The sequence below is a fragment of the Oryzias latipes genome, chromosome 11 (assembly GCF_002234675.1).
Source record: "Oryzias latipes chromosome 11, ASM223467v1".
Classification (NCBI taxonomy): domain Eukaryota; kingdom Metazoa; phylum Chordata; class Actinopteri; order Beloniformes; family Adrianichthyidae; genus Oryzias; species Oryzias latipes.
This window is the reverse complement of record NC_019869.2, coordinates 7,899,015-7,915,199: the sequence shown is the minus strand read 5'-3', so window position 1 is coordinate 7,915,199 and position 16,185 is coordinate 7,899,015. Positions and strand designations below refer to the sequence as shown.

General features: G+C 37.5%; 2 protein-coding genes across 7 annotated transcripts in view; one reads left to right on the top strand and one right to left on the bottom strand.

Moving 5' to 3' along the window:
* LOC110015877 overlaps positions 1–16,185 on the bottom strand; it is a 755,614-nt gene that overhangs the window by 295,935 nt on the left and 443,494 nt on the right. The gene's annotated exons all lie outside the window — the stretch shown is intronic.
* csmd3 (CUB and Sushi multiple domains 3) overlaps positions 1–16,185 on the top strand; it is a 478,616-nt gene that overhangs the window by 251,686 nt on the left and 210,745 nt on the right. For all 4 annotated transcript variants that reach the window (XM_023959656.1, XM_023959655.1, XM_023959654.1 and 1 more), the window contains one exon: positions 2,042–2,154. In XM_023959656.1, the coding sequence (XP_023815424.1) occupies positions 2,042–2,154 (113 nt within the window). The remainder of the gene's footprint in view (positions 1–2,041; positions 2,155–16,185) is intronic.

The following is a 16,185-nucleotide window of genomic DNA, read 5'->3' as shown; positions in this document are numbered from 1 at the left end:
TTTACCTGCCAGCATCTTACATCCTGCAGTTATGTGCTGGATTGTTTCAGGCGCCTCTTTGCACAGCCTACACCTTGGGTCTTGTCTGGTGTGGTAGATCTGAGCCTCTATCGCTCTGGTGCTCAGGGCTTGTTCCTGAGCTGCCAGGATGAGCGCTTCAGTGCTGTCCTGTAGGCCAGCCCTTTCTAGCCATTGGTAGGACTTCTTGATATCAGCCACTTCAGTTATGGTCCGGTGGTACATCCCATCCAAGGGTTTGTCCTCCCATGAGGATCTGTCCTCCAGCACTGTATCCTCTGCTCTCCATTGCCTGAGACATTCACTGAGCACACTGTCAGTTGGGGCCTTGAGCTTGATGGTAAATGGTAAACGGCGTATACTTATATAGCGCTTTCTACCTTCTTACGAAGGCCCAAAGCGCTTTACAGTCACAGTCCCATTCACCCAGGCACACACACATCCACACACCGGATATATATATATATATATATATATATATATATATATATATATATATATATATATATATATATATATATATATATATATATATATATATATATATATATATGCAAACATCAATTTTCTTTGTGAATTTTGCAGGGTTTACTGGTTTTGATTTTCCTTTATTTTTGTTTTCTTTCAATAAGAAGTAAAATAAAATGTTTTCAAACCAAACTAGCTTTTTCCTCTTAAGCTGTTTAATGGCCTTTTTTAGCCCCTCTTCTATTATCCTCGTGTGAGTTATCTATTCACTGTTATGCAGATGACTGTCTGCTGCATGTCTTTGAAAAAGAAACGTCTCTCTACTGAAATATATATATAAATGTCTTTTAAACTTAAAGTTATGCATGAACTTACATTTTTAGTCCTAAATTTAAATTGATAGATTTTTGGAAAAGTTTTGCATTCCTCACTGCTAACCTTGACTCTTCAAACAAATAGTTTATATAATATATTATATTATAATATAACTCCTGTAACTAATTAGATTTTATTTATTTTTTGTCGAGATATCCAAATATAAAATAGTAGATTTGAACCAGAATTACTGTGAGTTTCCTATTTGAATACCAAAAATAAAATAGTGAAAAAGTCTGGGAAAAAAAAAAAACATTCCATATGAAATATTACATATTATTCACTTTCAAACATTGAGTGTAAACTTCTACATTTAAATCATGTTAAAAGGAAAACATCACAAATAGTTCTCTAATTCAGAACTACAAACCACTGTTGTTATGATCTCAGAAACAAATAAATCTGTTCTTCTCATTTAGCCCTAAAGGCTCTAAAAGTCTAGTAGCCAAAGGTTGTTGCCACAGGTTAACAATGACCTATAAAATCATTTAGTCACTCACATTTAAGAAATTGTAGTTCTTAATAAGAGCCGAGCCCACATATTTTTGTTTTTTGTTGTTTTTCTTTTATAGGAGCCTGTGTGCTGAAATTTGAAGCCGGACTTTGAACATGCTTCATTTAAGGCATGTCTATAGATAAAGATTGTATATTATGTGAGGGGTTTTAATGCAGTCCATTGTGGTGCTGAAAGTGCCAAACAAGAGTAGACATAAAAACTTGTGAAAGTGAAACAAAAAACATGTGCAATAAATGCAAGCGATTGCAGAATTGGTGCAATTTGTTTTTCCTTTATATAAGGCATCAGCTACACACATATCATCTCATATGTTCTAAACACAAGACTGAGCTAGAGAAGGTAGGGATTGTGAAGAAACACTAAATAAAACCAGTTTTTGTTGTTCCAGTGACAGTTAACTGCAGTTATTGTGGCTATTTTTTCCCCGGGGGATTTCATTTTGTTTCTCTAGAGGATGATTACATGGTTTCGTGTTTTTCCTCAATTTGTTTCTCGCTTCTTCTAAAAAAATTGTTTATTTGTACCATTTTCTAACAGACAGTTTATTCAAATGAGGAATTGTCATAGGTGTTTTTAAAATTAAAATCAAGAACAAAATCTAAGAGCTTTTACTTTCATCGGGTTATGCTTGTTATCAAACACTTTCTTCTGTTTTTATCCTAGGTTGTCGGGCACCAATGTCCCATCACCAATCGTTAGTAATAAGAACTGGCTCCGACTTCACTTTGTGACAGATGGCAACCACCGTTATAGAGGTTTCAGCGCTCATTATCAAGGTAAGATTTGAAAAATACCTCTGCAAACAGAAAAATAAACAGAATAATAAACAGAAAAATATATTGTATTATTATCTGTGTTATTTCAGTCTTTTTTTGGCCTTTGCTTTCTTGTCATTTTAAATTTTAGCACTTGTGCACCTTCCCAGTTGCTTTCTGGCTTACATCCCTGTCTTTTGATGTCCCTAATCATGCTTTACAACCCCAGTTGTCCTGTTTCACTTGTTTTCTCTCATCGTCTTTAACTTTTTACATCCCTCTTTCTTTCTTTTCCTTCTTTTACTCATAACTCCATATGAACAAACAGTTATCTCACTTTGATACAAGTTGTTACTGATAGGAGACAGTTGGACATTTACTTGGCAGCATCTGTGTCTTCCATCAGTGATAATGAGAGCAAAATTTGCACTCCAAAGGAGACTGGAGCAAATTAATTCTATTTATCTCTTTTTGTTATTATTTTTATTTCATTTTTTCATAAGTCCCTCTTAAGCCCCCCATTGGTTTTTGGCTATTTTGATGTTTAGCCATGTGTAAACACACACATACACACACACAGATTTTTGTTTTGCCTTTTTGTATTTTGGTAGTGACTTTCTACATTTCCTGGCCCTTAACTAACTACAAATCTTGACATTAAACTATGTTCTTAGTCTAAAATCTGACATTAAAAGCTACAATTAAACAGCTAAAAATACGATTTGAGGAAAACTTGCGATTTGCGATATTAGTGATCAATATTGCGATGACGATATAACGATGACGTCGTTCACCGTTGAGTACTCTTCTGCGCATGCGGGTCACCTCTGGGTCATTTCACGGTCACACAGGAGATCACAAACGTTCAGATTTAATTGGAAATGTGAACGGCCTTGCAAAAATATCAGATTTTTTCCAAAAATCGGAATTGAGCATTAAGCCCTGCAGTTGAACGTAGTCTAAAATGCAAAGATCTATCGTATTTCAAACACTATTAAGCGTTATCTGGAACGTTTTTTATCTGGATTAATTCAAGGTGTCCTTATTGATGTCAAGGCGATTTTGAGAAGTACACAGCGCTCTTTCAAAATGTCAGTCTGTTGATTTACGTGTTGTAAAGAAGTTTGGGTGGTAGTGTGACTACTCTAACCTGGATAGCGTGTAGCGGTGCTGGACTGTGTGTTTTTCTTTTTGTTTAATGTTACAAATTTTTGAGTTAGCGTAGTCACAGTAATGTTTGCTTTAGAGGTAAGACTTTGTTTTTTACGTGTTGCAAACAAAATTGAATACGCTGACCTGGCTAATGTTTACTTATGTATCACCAACAAATGAGTTAGCCTCAGTAACATTTGTTTAAGCTTTATCAGTCTGTGTTTTAGATGTTTCAAAGAACATTGAGTGTTAATGTGAATACTTTAATCCAGAAAACGCGTAGGAGTGTTGGACTGTGTTTTTTACGTGTCACTAACAAGGTTGGGAGTTAGCATAGTCACAGTAACTTTTTTTTTGGCAGTGTCACTCTGTTTTTTACGTGTTGCAAACAAGTTTGGATTTTATTGTGGATACAGTAACCCAATATGTAGTCGGTTATTCGAGTGCTGCAAATGCAAACAAGGTTGGGAGTTACAGGTATAGGCTAACCCTTCCAACGTGGCTAACATTAAACGTATCACAAACAAGTTCTAGAGTTATGGTAAATACAGTTAATAAAGTAACCTATAACGTCACTTAACCCGATGCACTCATCTCTGACTCCTTGTTTTGCCTAATGCTTCTTATAGTTCAGTGCGCCTTAAACATTACATAAGTTTAAATATAGACCATATATTGAAAGTTAGCCTTATAATCTAGTGCGTCCTATAGTGCGGAAAATACGTTAATTTTACCACAACTACATGTTCAGATATTGCTGGTCAATCATCAGTGGTTTCTCCTCTCATGTAAATTCAAATATGAAGACACAACCATATTTTCCTCTTCCTGTGTTTGTGCTGTAGTTTTCCCCCTCACAGTATTGTGTTTTTTGAGACACTGATAAACGGAAACACTGTGCTTTCTCTCAAATAGTAATTATAGTAATTTGATCAATTTTGTAGGCCGTTGCCAGCCTTCAATTGGCTCTCCGCTCATTATGGTTGGCTCACTTAGACAAGTCATGTTCTCTCAGAATAATGTTCTCTGACATTAAAATTCTGGAGCTGAAAAACTGACTTAGGAAATAAAAATGAGTGTACTAACATGAGGCTGTGAGAGTGGAAATCATACAAAGAGGCTTGAAAAAAGAAACTGTCATAACCTAGAATTTATTTAATGAGTTGGGGGGTCAATGTGGATCCTCATTTTAAAAATAAATGTTATTTTTAGTTGTTACTTCAAATATGGAAATATTTCTGACATAGGAAGATTTTTTTCAATTTAATCAATCAATCAATCAATTTATTACATGTATAGCATGTATAGGCAACCAAAGTGCTTACTTAGCATAAAATCAAATAAATCAGAAACAATATGATACAATAAAGAAACAATAAAAGCTATAAAACAATAAAAGAATAAAATTAACAAGCTGACCCACTAATCTGCTAACTGGAGTTAAAAGCCTGACGAAAAAGAGGAGTTTTTAAAATTGTCTTGCGGTTCGGGGAGGAGTTTGGGAGCTGAAGCCGAAACGGCTCTGTCTCCCCGAGTCACAAGCCATGTCCTGGGAACCATTAAAAGCATTTGATCTTCAGATCTTAGGACTCAACATGGACGATACACATGTAACAGCTCAGAGAGATACAGAGGTGCCAGACCATTCAAATGTTTAAAAACCAAAAGTAAAATCTTAAAACTTATCCTGAAAGACACAGGCAGCCAGTGAAGAGAGCGTAAAAGCGGAATGATATGCTCACACCGTCTGGTCAACGTTAATAGAATTCTGAACCAGCTGGATATGGCGGAGCTGTGGCTGGTCAATGCCACTGTACAGAGAGTTACAGTAGTCCAGTCTGGAGAATATCAAAGCATGGATTACTTGTTCCAGAGCATGAGGAGGAAGATATGGCTTAACTTTGCTGTTTAGCCTTAAGTGATAAAAACTAGACTGAACTACTGCACTGACCTGCCTGTCAAATTTAAAATACCTGTCAAGGCTTACCCCAGGATTCCTAAGGAAAGGAGCATCTGATGGGTCCAGGGGGCAACAGCACTACAGCAGCCTGTAGCCTTTTTAAAATCGCTGTGTTTTTTGTTCTGGTTGTTTCTTTTATTTATCTACTTTTGCATAACTGTATTCACCTTATCCAGACTCTCCTTCAGACCTGCTGCTGGACTGACAGATTGACAACCTGACCTCTTCACTTGTGATTTGTAGGCTAATTGGTTTTAATTAACTTAAAAGGTTAATCAACATCTTTAATGAGGGGCTTTAGTGCAATGAGATGATTCATCAATTAGAGCCATTTTTTAAAAGACTTATGACATATGAGCAACTATTGTCAGCTGTCAGTCAAATCCATTAATTTGTTGGTTATCTAACCATGGCAAAGATGGTTTCTATTGGAACCTGCAAAATAGTCAAAAAGGGTACATAAAAATACTATAATATAAATTATATTTAGCATCTATGGATGCATATATGCACAAAACTTTATCAATCAAAATACTAGAAATGTAAAAAAAAACACAATTTCGCAATTATACTGTTTTCATTAAATTGTAATGATGTGAATAAACAGAAACCAGCTCGCGCTATTAGGCATTGAAAAACATGGATGTGAACAATACTGTGTAATATTTATATTAAAAAGCTCTACAAAAGCATTGGTAATCAGGTCTCCATGTCTGGTGATGTGAGCTTCACCCCCACTAAAAAAGCAGCTCTCCGCTGCTACTTTTGTGTCTCTGTGACACGTGTATCTCGGCGATCGTGTCAGCTATGCCATTGGGTGGAAAGGCAAAAGGGAAGAAAGCTCTGTCTTAGTTACTAGCACCCCCATAAGTGTGCGTGTGAATCCGAATTCTTCCCCTACTCCTACAGCGTCTCCTTACCCCTACATTTATCCCTCAAAAATAGTGTCCTCTAATTCGGACGTCACTTTCACTTGATGACTTTATCTATAGTTGACGTTATCCACGTTTGCGAGTAGCTGTCAGCACTCAGAAAATGCATAACAACATCAGTTTTATAACTGAACTACAGTTATGATAAAACAAAAAGTCATTACATTCATTTACACGTAAACCTATGTGCTAAAGAGCACACTCACATGAAGAAATGTGGCACAGTGTGACGCGGATTAGCCGGTTTAGAATTTAAAAAGCTATTTCAGACACCCCTATGTCTTAAAATGCCCCTACAACTAGAGGGATAGGGAGAAGCCGGAAGGGTAGGAGAAGAATTCGGATTCGGCTTAAGACATAAAGTACTTTCATGTGTTTAGTTTTCTGCTGCGTCAGTGAAAAGTAGTAGGTATTTTTAAACCCAGTGTGGACAGTTACTCAACTTCTATGCTGAACATTAAGTAAAGTCTCTGAATGAGCAAAAAGTGTTTTGGCTTCAAAAGATGAGTTCATGACACAGCAATAAAACCGCAGAGATGACATTTGGCTGTATGTACTACCAGACTCTTCCTTCTGCATGAATGTGTGTTTTTCTTGTGCAAAGCCTGTATTTAAGGTCATAGAAACACTCTCTTCTCTGCTGGTGCTCAAATTATAAAGTTTTTAAATATTAATAGTCTCACTCACTATGATTTATATTCAAGTTTGGAGAAAGAGGGGTAGTTGGGTTACCCAGCTTGCAAAGAAACAAAGCACATTACAAGGGAACATTAAAGAAAGGAAAGGAATGGAGATGAAGCTGGTAAAATCCAGAGAAATGTTAATAGAATAAACACAAAAAGACAATAAATTTTGGGAAATTATTTAACTAAAGACTTAAAACAAATTCTTAATACCTGTTAGTGTTAAAGAACCGCTAATAACAATAACAGAAGTAAAAATAAAAAAGCAAAAGTATATGCCTCTGTGTGTGGAGGTTATGTTCAGAGTACTTGGACTCAGGACAGCAAGCATTTTATAAAGAAAAGCCTGGAGCTGCAGTGCACAGCTAAACCAGATCAACCGAATTATATTTCCATTGAAATGCTTAATTAATGCTTCAAAATAATTCATGGTGGCAGGGTTTTAAAACATGCCACAGGATTTATGTTGACTGACTTCAATGGAAGGAATTAATGTTTCAAGGAATTGAATATTTACATGGATGATAAAATGTTTGTTAGGGTTTAAATCATTTCCGTAGGTGATAAATCTCAGAAAAGCAAGGTCATTTATCCTTATGGTAATTTTTATATTTTTTTGTCAACAGAGGGATTAGTGAAAATAAATGAATAAATAAATGTATCCCCTTGCTGTCTCTCTTACAGCTAACTACAAGTTGACTGCTCAACCAATAAGCGCCTAATGCCATCTTTAATTAGCTTAATATTTATTCAGCTGTTTGTGCGAAGTAATAATTGATGCTTTTTCACCTCAAGACCTAATAGGCTTTTGTATTTTCTGCGTTTGTCTGTTACACAACACAGGTTCTTACTGTAAATCTTAAACATGCCCCGATACAATCAGAGCTGATGCAGTTTCCCACTGTGATAACTGCAGTGAAAAGTGGGCAAACCTTTACACAGGTGGCCTGCACAAAACATCAATATCGTAAACCACTGTTTTTCAACCAGTGTGCCGCGTAACACTGGTGTGCCGTGAGATGGTCACCAGAATATCAGCTTTATCAAAAAAGGCTCAGGTTTCATACTGAGTAGTTTGCCTACAGCTATGTGGCGCTCCTCAAAATAAACGCACCAGATCTTTCAGCATCTTCTGTATCTTTCATAAGGAGGGCGAGAAAAACCTGTGATGGTAGCTCCTCCCACGCGTGGCGTGAGTGTCAGGTTTCTAACCACACTTTTAGACAAACATCCAGCAGCAGCTTTGATGCAGGTTAAAACAAAAGCGGAGGACGCAAATTTGAAGGAACAAATCATGTTAGATGTAAACTGACAATTGATTTAAATGAAGTGCGTGTAGGGAGGAGAGGAGGGTAACCCGCGGCACACGTCAGTGCAGAACCGGGACTAGTGATCTGTACGGATCCGTAATAATCCGTGCACTCCTAGTACCTTCTCGTGGAATCCGGTGACAGACCGTGTAAAGAGTGAATGAAATAATAAAGCTCAGAGACGTGACTCTGTCTGGCATCAGCACCACTGCATTTCACTAAATATCCCGTGATGCATTGGGTTAATGTGATGGCGTCTCTTACTCCTCTGCTGTTAACTGTCATTAAGCACAACAAATTTCACATTTTTGTACTTCAATTATTCAATTATTACAAAAAAATACCTGCAAGACCGTGGAGAGACTGTACATCAATACAGAATATAGAGTCTCTCTCTTTTCTTTTTGTTGCTGGTGTGTTGCAGGATTATTGTCAAGGAAAAAGTTTACCTTGGCTCACCCTGGGAGCCCATCAAGCCAAAACATTGATTCATATTATTTTCTACTGGCATGCTGCAGAGTAACAGGTTGCAGTGAACAACTGTACAACACTCAAGGGTGAAGTAAGGGTTAAGTAGTTGAGACGCAGACGTGTCATCCGAATTCTTTCTTTTTTTTAACCTTCCAAACCTGGCACACTGCTAGTGCTGATCAGGTGATAATTACGAGCTCCTGGCACAGCCCTTGTGTACAACATGGCTGTTAGAAATTAAACAATAAATCAGAGCGTAGTTTGTGTGGACAACCTATGAGCATCCTCCGGGGACTTACAGCATTTGCCCGCCGCAGTCAGTAAGTAGCCAGCGCTTGCACCTTGCTAACGACTAGAGTTACGGCAGCATTATGTCATAAGTTTTGTCATGCAACTTGCCTAACAAATGCCTCGTCTTACAGTTACCACACGCACAACAATGGTACAATCCATTTTCATGAAGTGTCTTGAAGTGGCCTTACAAGCCTAAATGGAACAGCAAGACACTCCTGCACTCCACTTAGGACGCAGCCGCTTTTGTCTACGACCCTGGACTTTGGGCCAGAAGGTCCATAATGGTCAATCCCCCCCCGTATGAGTGCATGTGACCACTGGACATCAACAAGGTTAGGAAACCAGCTATTTAGTCTACTCTTTTTTTATATATACAGTTTTGAAATTATTTAAGAGTTTTTTCTATTTTGGAATATAAACTAGTTTATAATAAGAGTTTACAAAGCATACAACCCAAAAGTGGGATTCATCAAGTAGACTTGAATTAGACAAATCGCTGTTAAGTGCCCATTTCTTTAACAACACAAAATCAATAGATTGTGCTTGCATTCAAATTTAAAGCCTTTTTTTTGGGCTTCCATTTCAGAGTATCTCAATCCAATATTGGTCGCCATTTTTGTTGCACCAGTAATGTTAGGTTGGGGGTGTGAGGGGCTGTAAGCTAGCGGGAGAGGGTGAAAACAGAGAGCTCTTTTTAACAGGTAGGTGAAGGGGGTGGGGTTGCTACACCCAAAGGGTCCCATCCACAACTCAGAGGTGAATTTTAAACGAACAACTCGGGCTCTGCAGGAACTTTGTCTTAGAAAATGATAAAAACTTTTTTTTTTTACCATTTTGGCTAAAAATTGCATAATTACAATAAAAAGACCACTGGAAATGCTTTGAAAATGAATCAAAAGATGATCAGAGTGGAACTTTAAGTGGTTTTTAACTTGGCATCATCAATGTCTGCAAGAATCAATCTAATATTTACAAGAATTTAGCTGGATAGGAAAACCCCTTTTTTTGTCTAATGACAGTAAATAGATTCCAATGATTGTTTAGCTTAACTATTGAACCCACATGCCTCTCCTGTTAAAAATTCCTATTCAAAATCCATGTTTTTTTTTTCTTTCTTCTTTAGACAGATGCTTATATACTGCAAGCAGAGGTGGAGCAGTCATCATATTTGGCCAGTCGTTTGATCCTTGGCCTTATGTCTATAGATGAAAGGCCGTAGCTTGTACTTCATGCATTAGCATAAGCGTGAAACCACACTTCGAATGAAAATGCTGTGGTGTCTGAGCTGTAAATTAGTTTACCTTCTTCCCTTGTGGCGCAGTCCACCAATCACATCACTCTATCGTTTTTCTTCATTACATATTCATGATTTTCTGTGTTTCTCGGGGGCTGTGATTGGAGATGAATAACCGACTGATCAATATTATCAGCATTGTTAACAAATAAGTCAGTCAGCACAAGAGCAACACCGCTCTGGAAACATTATTTAACTGGAGCATTAAAACCACAAAACCCTAGGGGAGATTGACATTTTAAAATCTCAGGACTGAATGGTACCATTATTGTGACTTTGGTAATGCCTCTAATCCACTCATAATCTAGTGCACACGTATACAAATGTTAAGGGTTGCAGATAATGACAAAGAAAGGCTTTCATTGGCATTTAGCGTTTTACTGAATAAATACCCCCTTGCCATGGAAATCTAGCCAATTATTAAAAATGCGTAAAGCTACATCGACTGCTTCAGAGGTGATTTGTGTCCATAAATAAATCAGACGCTTCTTTTTTATATATTTAACAGGAAAACTGGTTTTTGCATTGTGCCTATTTTCTTCATAGAAACAACTTTTAATAGAAAATAGAGTAGCAAGAATTGGCCAAATCTGAATGAATGTCAGTTGCTTGCATATTAATGATTTGACTGCATTGATGTAACTTCAGACAGCCTAGCTTATACAATTGATGCTTTCAGTGTATTATGGAGTGTATTACTATGAACACATATATATCACATGTAACTTCCAGGTCCTCTTTTTAAGACTGTTTGCACTGCAAGCCAATTTTATTGCTTGTATTTGATCCTTTTGGAACACACAAAGTGTGGAAAAGGAGTTTTAAGAAATCATAAATGTGGTCCTAGTTTGGATTCTTATCTGATCTTTTTTAATGCGACCTCAGTCTGTGCATTCCATCTGTATTTGCTAACACGATGTTTCTACATTTTTGTCAGCTATTTTAGTTTTTACAACCCAACACATTTCCACACACTTTTCATTTGTGGTTGTATTTTTCTTAAGAAAACTATGAGAGAAGAGAGGAATTGTCCAATTGGCACATTCATAATCTGGTTTCAGCATTAATATTGTTTAATAAATGTTAAATTGCATTTGATTTTTACAAGGAAAAAACATGCTGTACATGCTACATGTATAGATTTTGTTTTGACTCAACTTAACCCAAGTATTTTCACTCAGAAATATATTTGAACTTTTCTGGAATCTGGGCTTTTTATTTTTAAGCAGAAATTATACCAAAATATCCCAAAGCCATCTTTATTCCCTTTTCTTTGTATCACACTGTAGGTAGGATGCTCTATAACCAGTCATATAGAAAAAAACTCCAGATAGAATTTTCTTTTATAAAGCAGTTGGAATCAAATCCTGTTTGTGGCTCAGTGGGCTGCAGTCCTGCCTTAGGTCCAGGTTAGCTACAACCTTTGATGTTGAATTCCATCATGGACTAGCGAGAAGAGAACAACATAATGGGTCTGGTTTGAGGCCTTTAGAGCACACAGTCAAATGTGTACTTTTACTGTATATTTCACTTCCTGATTTTGTCATTGCTGAATTTGACATTACTTATTGTTTTTCCTGTTTCCAAATATAGCTTTGTTAAATAAATAATATTTGAATAAATGTGTCTTCCTTAAATGCATCTGCTCTTCCATCTGCTGCTTGCTGCAGAGCTCCTACATGTTGGCTGAAAAATTAAGCAGAGCATATTTAACTTTGATGGATATTCACATATTTTATGCCTTGTTATTTCCATAACAATGGTACATGACAGTGTATATATAAGTCCTCAAAAGAAATGGGGGTGGGGGTTATGGTTTTGGCAAGCAGTTTCATATTTCACTGCCTAATGGGGGAGGAAAAAATCTACCTGGTTATAAGAATTGAAGTGTCTGTCAGTAGAAACATTTGAACAACAATCTATAGGGAACATAGTTTGTTGTTGCTGTTTCTAAGTGGCAGGAATGCTGCTATAAGCTCACAGTGTTGCATGAATCTCTTTTATAGAATGTTATAAATGCAATCCATCTAAGAGATAGCCGTCTCCTCATGATTTAGCAAGCACTTTCCTCTTTGATTAGCCAGGACTCCAGTGTCAGGAGAGATAAACTCCATTCTTTATGTAGGTGTTTCACTGTGAACTTTATGTCTTTGCATCATTTTCTTTGTGTTCTGAGGTTGCCTTAAGAAGAAGGGTCTATGGGAAACTGGGCCATACTGAGAGCATTCTTTTAATCACAACCCTCTTTAGCAATATGAGAAAAATTGAAATACTTTATAGTTAGGTGTAATTATTTTTCATAAATGCTTCCCATTATCTTTCTAAGAAAAACAATAGCAAAGATCCGTGCAAAGATTCAATGAAAAACTCGTGTTAAGAGCTAGTTTCAACAGCTGTTGACTTTCAACCATTGTTTTTAAAGACCCACTCTGATTAAAATGTTTTTGATGTTTTTAACATGTTAACATACATTTTCTTTTGATGATGGAGGAAATGTATCTAGAAAATTAGCTTAAAATAGCATTTTTGAGTATTTCTTTATTTAACTTGGGAATCAGGAGTAGCTGGAATAATCCACATTGACAAATATTGTATATGACGTAGAAAATACGCTGCTGGATGGGCCACAACCTTCCTGCTTCGCTCCATTCTGATGCATCCACTAGCACAGTGTTTTTCAACCAGTGTGCCGCGGCACACTAGTGTGCCGTGAGAGATGGTCAAGTGTGCCGTGGGAAATTGCCCTCATTAACTGATCTAAAAACATTTTCCATCTCCATGATTTCAGCTCTCTGTTCATCCAAACAGGCCCTGATAAAACACTGAGGAGTTAGGAATATAAAAGATCATAAAATACTTTTTCTTTGCGTTTATTTTATTTTATTACAGACATTTTGATAAGGTACCGCGATTCAGCTGCACCTTCGGCTGTATTTTGGAAACGTCCCGTCCCTTTATCTCTCTCCACCAATCATTCTTGAAGGCTTAATCACATGTCATCAGTCTGACCAATCAGAAGTGGTTAAAGTCTTCACTTCCTTGTCCCGATTTAGCTCGTAAAGTCGCTCAGTTCTAAAAAAAATAGCAGCTAAAGCTCGTCTTTAGCGGTGTAGCTTCCCACAGAATCCGGTATCAGACCGTGGAACAAGTGAACAAAACAATGAAGCTCCGAAAACCGATCTCCGGCCGTTTTATGCACTACATCTCCCATGATGCATTGGGTTGTGAGAGTGACAGCGCATACAGAGATCTGTAGTTAAACGTCTTGAAACCAACGAACACACATCAAACTGTTTTTAAATCTTCTAACTTATCTTTTATTGCATCTTTTAGAAAAAAAACAGCTGCAGTTTCCAGCTTTTCTGCAACAATTATCTCAAAAATGCATGTGAGATTGCGGAGGGGCTGTAGATCAATACAGACTATGAGTTTCTCCTTTTTTTATTTTTTGGATGCTGGTGTGCCGCGGGATTTTTTTAAGGTTAAAGTGTGCCGTGGCTCAGAAAAGGTTGAAAAACACTGCACTAGCAGACGACTAGATCCAACATTAATTTTTGTTTTCCTTGTCTGAGCTGGTATCTGGATATCGACCGGATAGCTCCAATATTGCTTGCCATTTTTGTTTCACCTGTAATGTTAAATTGGGAGTGTGAGGGGCTGTAAGATAGCAGGGAAGCATGTTAACAGACGGGTGAAGGGAAGAGGAGGTAGTAGGGTTGGGCGATGTCCCCTAATTTGGCCGTTGACGATGTTTGCTGTCAACCATCGGGATGGACGATGACATCGTCGGGGGGGGGGGGTATTTTTACATTTTTCGTTCTTATATAACTGCTATTCGTTATTTTGCTTTTTTCATTTTATTTCCCAACTAATGGTTAATCCGCGATGATCCAGTATAAACTGAGGGAAGTGACTTTAACAGAAAAAGTAACAAGCAAAATAGAAAAGAAGTGGTCCGCTCCCGCACTTAACTAGCGAAGTGGACCGGCGGAGGGCGGATTTACAGCTTTATGTTTGATGGGAAGGGGGGGGGGGTACATGAGCGGTATGTGTGGGAGATTTAAGACTGCGATCCGTCCCGCAGCTCTAGGGGTACGAGCTATCAAACTCAGAACCGGGTCTAAACGTGTGTCTGAGCACAGTTCGGATCGTCAGCAGATACACAGCGGTTTGAGCTTCAAAGCAGAAATGTCGCTCAGTCCTTAGAAAACATTCAATCAATCACGTGGATTTGTGTTTCCAGTCGTGTCCCGACTAAATAAAGGCTGATGTTATTCACAGGATGCAGCGCCACCCAAAGCTAATGTTGTTAGCCCGTGTTAGCATACTGCTAATCCTGGCTACGTTCAGAAAAAGCACTGACCACACGGATTAAAATTCAAATGATGAGCGAACAGGTGTTTCATAATAACCGTAACATTATTAAAAGCACGTTTAGAAGATCGTCTCGTATTTTACCGAGCTGACATGTCAATGTATATAGCTGCTCGCCGCTGTTATCGTTTTGTATTGAATTGTTACCTTCAATAAAGTTTGGAAAAAAAGCCGCTCGGCGGAAGTTGTATCCTCTTCCGGTTTTCAAACTGCGCATGTGCGAATACTGCGCGTGTGCGAATGATTTATTCCGACCGAAATTGTGACCTTAGTGAACGTTTTTATATTCTGAAAACATTTTTCTGGGCCCATCTACACGGTTGGATACTAATCCGATCATTGATCCCATCAAGATATTTTGTACATGTAACCGCGGCTTATGATGTCGACGCGCAACGTGGCGGGGGCGTGGCATCACGATGGTGGTCTCTCCATCGGGATGTCAGTCACCCATCACGATGGACGATGATATCGTCCATCGGCACAACCCTAGGAGGTAGGCTTACTCTACGCCACACGTGTCAAACTCAAGGCCCGCGGGCCAAATGTGGCCCGCCATGTCATTTTATGTGGCCCCCGAGAGCATAACAGTTTTACATTTCTTTTAAATAAAAAATAAAAATTGTGGTGTATTTATTCATATTGGACTTGAAATATCAGATTGGGCAACTATACATTAGGACTTAAACACTGTCCATATAACCTAACCTGACAAAATCAAATTTAAAAGGATTTATGCTAGAATAACAAGTAAACATGTTTTCTATGTAACTGTAATTGTCACTTTAAAAAGTTATAATAAATAAACGAGTACTTTAATATTAAGGAGTAGTTAGGTTTTATTTTTCATTACATTTAGTTACATGTATAAGTTATATCTGGCCCTTTGAGGACAGCCACTATGCTGATGTGGCCCTCGGTTAAAATGAGTTTGATACCCCTGCTCTACGCCAACAGTCCAGCCCACAACAAAGATGTGATTTTCTAATGAACTCCTGTCTCTGCAGAAACTCTGTCCTAGAAGACGACAGTTTTTTTTAAATTGTCTTTTGGCTAAAATCGACATAATCAGAATTAAAAGACCTCCAGGAACGTTTTTTCAACAGATCAAAAGAGGATCAGAGAAAGACTTTAACTACCTAATCTTTTTTGTTAAATAAAGGACATGTCACACAGTCACTTCATACATTTTGTTCATTTTTCTTTTATTATATTTCAGTGCGTGATATACGTAATCCATAATTGTTTTTTTCGTTTGTCCTTAGTAGATATACGCAGATGTCGATCGGGGGTTTAACTTTTATATTGCGTACACGGCGCACATATCACATTAAAATTACCTAATCACAAATTACCTGATCTATTTGTACTTTTTCTGTTAATTTAACGTACAATACGCACAAAATGTACAAATTTGCTTTGTGACACGGCCTGAACTTTCGTAATATCTTTCAGGTCAAAGTCTGGAGCATTTGCAGCACATATCTATGAATTTGAGTATAACTTAAATTCTGCCACTTATGTCACATCAACAAACTGAAGAAATAATAAAATCCTAGCTGCAATGACTTAGTATGTTTCT